A 7,500-nucleotide genomic window follows, 5' to 3' on the forward strand; every position below is an offset into this window, starting at 1 on the left:
AATTTCACATTCACTTCATAGAGTTTCATATCAAGATTACATTTACAGTAATGTTACTCTATGTGCTGTTTAAGAGACAGAATCAATTTTCTGTGCTAATGGCAACTGCTTATACGTTTAGGAAGTTGATCACACACACATACACGGGCGCACACACACACACACACACACACACACACACACACACACACACACACACACACACACACACACACACACACACACACACACACACACACACACACACACACACACACACACACACACACACACACACACACACACACACACACACACCTCACCTCTCAGAGACAGCACAGATACATAACATAGACTAGTGTATGTTTCTGCTTTCTGGGGATAAATAAATGATTGGGCTGTGAATAATGGATGGCGCCTACAGACGTCTTGGGATCTAATGATGTCCTTTAGGATAATTGGAGGGCTTGCCGAACGCTGGAGTTGGGTTGCACCCCGCAGCACTGTGGCCTCTGCTCGGAGCCTCAGAAGCACTACAGGACATTGGCCCGAATGGACTGGCCATAAAGACTGGCCTGCAGACACAGAGTGTGATCAATGTCGTTGCCTATGTCACTGACTTGCAATGGTTTGTGATTATGAACACACACACACACACACACACATGCAGGCAGAAATTGTAAACACGGATCTGTAGCATATTGGAGCGTTTCAGCATATGTGTCAACAGACTGCATTTTGAGTGCAGAGCAAGGGTGAAAGGAACACACACACACACACACACACACACACACACACACACACACACACACACACACACACACACACACACACACACACTCACTCTCACACGCATGCACCCGATAGAGATGCAGACCTACACAAAGCAAAATATGCCATATGGAGATAAGGATGGAGAGAACAGGAGGAGAAAGAAAGAGAGAAAATTATGAATGATGAGTCCAGCGATGGAAAGAGACAGCTTTATTAGCAAGGTGAAAGCCAGAGAGACATATTTAAAGCAAAAGAAGCACAGAAGCTAAAGAACAGAGACCACCTTGTGTTGGCACCTCATGCCAAGCCACAGCTTAACACTGCCTCCCAACCGCATAGGGTGGAAAAAAAAATAACTAAAAAGAAATAATGATTCATATGAAAAAAATAGAAAACTATAGCAGACCAAAGTGCAATGATGAGAAATGCCATCTGTCAGTGATGAATGCCATCTGTTTAGTAATAGGCATAGACTCTCTCCGCTTGGCCAACAAACAAACACGGAGCTGCAGCAGAGTTAAGGGTCACTTACCAGAGATAGAGAGAGAGAGAGAGAGAGAGAGAGAGAGAGGGGGTGAACACATAAAAAAATTATTAGGAAGAGAAAGAAGATCAAAATAGATGGCAAAGAAAAGTTTGAGGATAGAAAGAGATTGAGAGAGGGAGAGATGGGGAGAGTGGAAGATGACGATTGAACAGACGACAAAGAGGAAGAGGAAGATGAAGAGGAAGGAGATAAAGGTGTGAGTAGAGCATGATGACGGGGACAAAGAGAAGGAGCGAGGGAGAGAAAAGGATGAAGAAGGAGAGGAAGAGTGAGGCTTTAGTAGAGGTTGAGGAGGGAGAGAGAGAGAGAGAGAGAGAGAGAGAGAGAGAGAGAGAGAGGTGGACAGGGATGGAGAGATATGAAGAAAGGGACAGAGAGAGGAAGAGGAACGGATGGACTAAAATTAGCCGGCTCTGATGCCTGTCTGTGGGGCATTAGCAACGAGGTGTGAGCGACACACTCAGTTTGGCAGCTTGAGAAAGACAGAGAGAGAGAGAGAGAGAGAGAGAGAGTAGCAGTGAGCAAAAGTAAAAGAGAGAAAAAGAAGGAGGAACAGAAAAGGGAAAAGGGAGAGAGAAATAGAGGGCAAGAGACAGAAAGGGATAGAAAGAGAGAGATATGGAGGGATGACATGAAAAAGAGAAGGAAAGACAGCAGGAAAGAGAGAAAGAGAAGGAGGGAGGGAGGAAGGGAGGGAGAGAGGGAGAGAAAGGAGGAGAGAGAAAGGGGTGTGGAGAGAGCCACGGCTTATACAACTGGCCATTAGGCCAAGCAAGGACAGGGCAAAGACAGCAAGAGCACAGCACTTTGTGTGTGTGTGTGTGTGTGTGTGTGTGTGTGTGTGTGTGTGTGTATGTGTGTGCGTGTGTGCGTGCGTGCGTGCGTGCGTGCGTGTGTGTACTGCATGTGTGCTGTATCTGTGCATGGATAGTTGTACACAGTTGCACACAAGTACAAAATGTAGAGAAGACACACACACACACACACACACACACACACACACACACACACACACACACACACACACACACACACACACACACACACAATAAATGGTTGAGAGACACAGAAACAGAACAGAAAAAGTGTGAAGTGTGTTGGGCAGCACCTAAAGTCCAGTACCCCCAGAGCTAGAGGCTAGTGCTGGCTATATATTTACACACAATTCCGCTTTCCTGTGAACTGATATTATTCAGTATATTTTTCAGCTGATCCAAATGCAACAAAAGAACGTCAAACTCAAAGAAACTGGATGCACAATCTATCAGTGTCTGATGATCTGAAAATAACAGGTCTACAAACTGGACACATTCACCTCACTCCCTCCACTCTCAATTGCTTGCTGAGATAGTGTAGCCTATTTTCTATTTATGCCGTTGTCCCCAGAACAGAACTCCTATTTTTTGTATATTCTCCGGGAGCTCTGTGTGGATAGAAGGCTTGATTGATCGACCAATTATCCTTCCCCCTCCTAGCCTATTTACTCAAATGGGTAATGGGAGTGAGCCAAGGAGGCCAGATCACGGTATGTTTAACCCCAATGAGCTGTCTGAGAGCCGCCTGGTGTCAAAGCAGTTATCCTAACTGGCTCCATTCCTCCCAAATTACTGTATGAGAGTAATAGACTCCTGATGGGATGACTGCTTTGACAGCAGGTGTAATCATACACCCAAAGCTGACCCACACGGTAAAGATTACAGGGAGTGGCCCTGGTGCGAGCGGAGAGAGAGGTGTTCAATGCCAGAGGTCATGGAGGGTCAAACCGGGAGGTCATTTGCAGAATTGTTTTTCCCCAGACTGTATACATGCAGTTGGGGTTGTGTGTCTTAGCAATGTGAGTCAAGCTGAGAAGAATATGTGTTTTCTTACATGAGTAGGCAATGGTCTTTTCATTAGTGCAGTCGATTTTTCCGGAACATAGCACAAGATTTGATTTGTTATCACAGAGACTGAACTGAATGATGTGTGTGTGTGTGTGTGTGTGTGTGTGTTTGTTTGTTTGTGTTTGTTTTTGTGTGTGTGTGTGTGTGTGTGTGTGTGTGTGTGTGTGTGTGTGTGTGTGTGTATGTTTTGTGTGTATGTTTTGTGTGTGTGTGTGTGTGTGTGTGTGTGTGTGTGTGTGTGTGTCTATCTGTTAATGTACATGTCTGTGATTGTGTGTGAGTTTGTGTCTGTCTGTCTGTGCATGTGTGTGTGTGTGTGTGTGTGTGTGTGAATGTGTGAGTGTCAAATCCTTCTCTCACCTGTGTGACCTTCTCGGTGACATTGTGTGTCCTGTCCTTGACCTTGGCAGCGATGATGGTCTTCTCGGAGGAGGGCGGCGAGGGTACCTTTTTGTCGTTGTTGGTCTCGGCGAAGTTGAGCGTGATGAGGGGGATCTTGTTGATGGTGCTGTACCTGTTCAGGTTGGAGTCCGACGTGGAGCCCAAAAGGCTGGACTTGATCTGGTTGAAGGGACCTGCAGGGATTTGAGGGGAAGAGAGCCGAAAGATGACCGGAGGGTTTAACAAGATCAACAAACAAGCAAACAAACGAAAAAAACACAGATCTCAGTCTGTGCCCCTCAAAAAGAAAATTCACAACGCTTCACAGCAACACATCACAGATTCACAGCAAACACAAACACATAAACACATACACACACAACTCAGGGTCATAGCACACACAGGGCCCAAGCAGGCAAATGGACCACGTCTACATGGAGTGGAACATCTATTCATCTTACGACTCTCATAAGTCAAGTGGATCTGCTAATTGATCTTTATTCTCTAATTAATGTGATCTTTGATAATTATGATAAGTAACTGTTTTTTTAAGCTTCACTGGCTGAATCTGGTGGGCCTACCCAGAATGCTCTATTTAAACCAGAACATGCCATTCATTTACATTATCTTGAATCCTGAGGAAGGCTGTCTGCTGAGTGTTTCATAGAGAAAGGATTGTGCCGCTCCCCTTTATACATTATACAATGGAGACATCCCAGAGCTGGATCTGGGCCGAATCTGGACCACGTCAGGACCACGTGTGGTCCAGAATCGGTCCAGCAGCCTGGCAGCACCGTTAGAACAGCAGAAAAGCCTTAACAGAGCCACGAATGCGCTGATCAGACTGACGGATACGAGAGCGCCACTGTGACAGCGTAACCATGGAAACGTAAAGGAAAGGAAGCAGGAGAAGCTGTCATTCAATCGTATGACGCTTACTTCCTTCTGTCTCCTCATTGAATTTTAACGGCAATGAAAACAAAGACCGAACAACGACAGGAAAGTTAACAGTCGATCCGCCGCTAAACATTTAAACATTTAATGACCGATGATGTTTTTTTTTACTGCATCCTCAATTAAGATGGAGTCCCAGGCATATTAGCGTTACCTCTGTGCTCCTACACTGACACGCTCATGCATTGTGCAGAAGTCGCTGGCTATGGGTGTGCACTGGATGACAAACATCTCTCAAAACACAGAGCAAACCAGGCTGGAGTCAAAGGTCAATTATAAACACTGTTTAGACAGACAGTATCTGTTCTTAAGCGCAAGTGTAGAGTGGAGAAGTCATAACATATACACCACCATAACAAGAATTTTCACTTACAGTATTTCACTGACATCATGGACACAAACTCACATGCACTCGCCACACACACACATATTATTACAGACACACACACACACACACACACACACACACACACACACACATATACACACACACAAACACCCTGCCCAAACAGTGCACCTCTGAATGTAGAGGAACATGTTTATGCAAAACACACAAGTGCAAGAAAGTGTCTATGTATGTATGCAGAATGTGTGAATGTGTGTGTGTGTGTGTGTGTGTGTGTGTGTGTGTGTGTGTGTGTGTGTGTGTGTGTGTCTCTGTGTGTGTGTGTGTGCGTGTGTGTGTGTGTGTGTGTGTGTGTGTGTGTGTGTGTGTGTGTGTGTGTGTGTGTGTGTGTGTTGTGTACAGCACAATGAGTACAAGAGACAAAAAACACAAGTGAAGAAGTAGAAGAAGAAGAAGAAGTAGAAGAAGAAGAGAAAGAAGAAGAAGAATAGACAGAAGATCAAGATGAGGAAGAAGAGCAAAAGAGGAGAGAAGGAGAGAGGGATCACAGGAAGTAAGATAGGAGGAGAAAACTTCATAATCATGCTTAGTAGATCTTCATGCTACAGCGAGCTGAAACATTGATAGGAAACGCTCAAGCCATACCCGCAGTCATCCAGGAACGAGACACTAGCCAATCAGAAGCAGGATAGAGCGAGAGAGGGAGAAAGAGACAGAGAGAGAGAGAAGAAGAGAGACGAATAGAGAGAGGAAGAGATAGACAGAAAGGAAAGGGAGAAAAGAAGTGAAACAGGAACTGATCCAGATAAGGAGAAGTCAAAGGTCAAAACACACTCATGAAGGCTGAGCAAATCAACCAATCAAAAGTCACCTTCTGCCACAGGAGGCCACACAAACACTCAGACACACACACACACACAATTTTAGGAGATTTCATACAAGAGCAAACACAGAAAGTGGACAGAGACCAGGCTAATGTGTATACACAAGCATTACTATGAAGGAGAGTGTTTCTTAATATGAATGAATCATTCTATGACACTACATAATAAAAGTGATTCATGTAGAAGAGGAGTTCTTGAGCTGTGTTTTGGAGAGAGAGAGAGGGAGAGAGAGGGAGAGAGAGAGAGAGTGAGAGAGAAAGAGGAAAAGAGAGTGTTAAAGAAAATGAGATAGAAAAGAATGATAAAGAGAGATGGATGGAGGGATGAAGGAAGAAAAGATCCTTGGTCTGTAGAAGTGTGAGCATGAGGGACACATTGCACCAGATCAGAAATTAGAGCCAACAACAACACACACACACACATATACACCACACACACACACACACACACACACACACACACACACACACACACACACACACAGAGACAGAGAGAGAGAGAGAGAGAGAGAGAGAGAGAGATGGTGGTAGAAGGGTAGATAGAATGAAGACAGGTGAGAAAAGGCAAAAAAAGACAAATGAAGATATAGATGAAGTGAAGGAGGGTGACAGAAAGAGAAACGAGAAAAGACAAGAGAAGAACTAGAGTAGAGAAGAAGTAGAGAGAGAAAGAGAGAGAGAGAAAGAGAGAGAGAAAGAGAGAGAGAGGCTGTTTGGAGAGATGTTGTCCATTGATGTACCTAGTCAGGCAAACAGCAGAGGGCATTCTCTGGCACATGCATGAACCTAGGTCAACACCATTCAGCCCAGACAAACACACACACACACACACACACACACACACACACACACACACACACACACACACACACACACACACACACGCACACGCACACGCACACGCACACACGCACACACACACACACGCACACACACACACACACACACACACACACACACATAAACACAAACAACAACTCACACCCTTTGTACTTCAAGTCCATGCACAGATTAATTGTAAGTACATTTAGTTCATATGATTCCCCTAAGTCACACACACACACACACACACACACATAGTATTAAACATTCTGGCACTATCAGTCCACTGCACAAAGTCCGTGCCTTAACTCCGTGCCTCATGCAGCAAGCCCAGGCTCGTGCTGAGAGAGAGAGAGTGATAGAGAAAAGTGAGGGGGAGAGAGAGAGGGAGGGAGGGAGGAATAGAGAGAGGGAGAGACACTCCTCTCCCGCCTTTACCTTTGATGGTGCGCCCATTGTCTGAACAGATGGAAGTAGGGAGAGAGAAAAGGAGGGAGGGAGGAGTGGAAGTGGAGGAGAGGAGAAGAGAGGAGTGCTGGGGTTAGAAAAAAGAAGAGATGAAGAGGGGGCGCTTGCGTGCCCTGATGGATGGCAGGCACGTTAGCTGGTTAGAGGGAGTGGCTGGGAATTGAAGTGCTCCCGGCTGACCTTCAGGGTTCATTTCAATATAGAGGGAGATAAATTATAGAGGTGTGTGTGTGTGTGTGTGTGTGTGTGTGTGTGTGTGTGTGTGTGTGTGTGTGTGTGTGTGTGTGTGTGTGTGTGTGAGTAGGTCTGTGTGTGTGTTTGTCTGGGTATGGTGTCTGTGTGTTGTGTGTGTGTGGGGGGGGGGTATTTTATACAATTATATGTGTGTGTGTGTGTGTGTGTGTGTGTGTGTGTGTGTGTGTGTGTGTGTGTATGTGTGTGTGTGTGTGCGCACATGTGTGTG

The 7,500-nt window shown here is 45.4% G+C and overlaps 1 protein-coding gene across 3 annotated transcripts in view; it reads right to left on the reverse strand.

The window, feature by feature from the left end:
• Positions 1 to 7,500, reverse strand: part of kcnh7 (potassium channel, voltage gated eag related subfamily H, member 7) — a 96,825-nt gene that overhangs the window by 40,698 nt on the left and 48,627 nt on the right. For 2 of the 3 annotated variants that reach the window (XM_048234808.1, XM_048234807.1), the window contains exons 5-7: positions 7,008 to 7,028; positions 5,510 to 5,533; positions 3,544 to 3,758 (exon numbers count right to left, since the gene is read on the reverse strand). In XM_048234808.1, coding sequence (XP_048090765.1) covers positions 3,544 to 3,758; positions 5,510 to 5,533; positions 7,008 to 7,028 — 260 coding nt within the window. The remainder of the gene's footprint in view (positions 1 to 3,543; positions 3,759 to 5,509; positions 5,534 to 7,007; positions 7,029 to 7,500) is intronic. The other variant, XM_048234810.1, reaches the window with a different exon arrangement.

This window comes from Alosa alosa, chromosome 23 (genome assembly GCF_017589495.1).
Source record: "Alosa alosa isolate M-15738 ecotype Scorff River chromosome 23, AALO_Geno_1.1, whole genome shotgun sequence".
NCBI lineage: Eukaryota > Metazoa > Chordata > Actinopteri > Clupeiformes > Clupeidae > Alosa > Alosa alosa.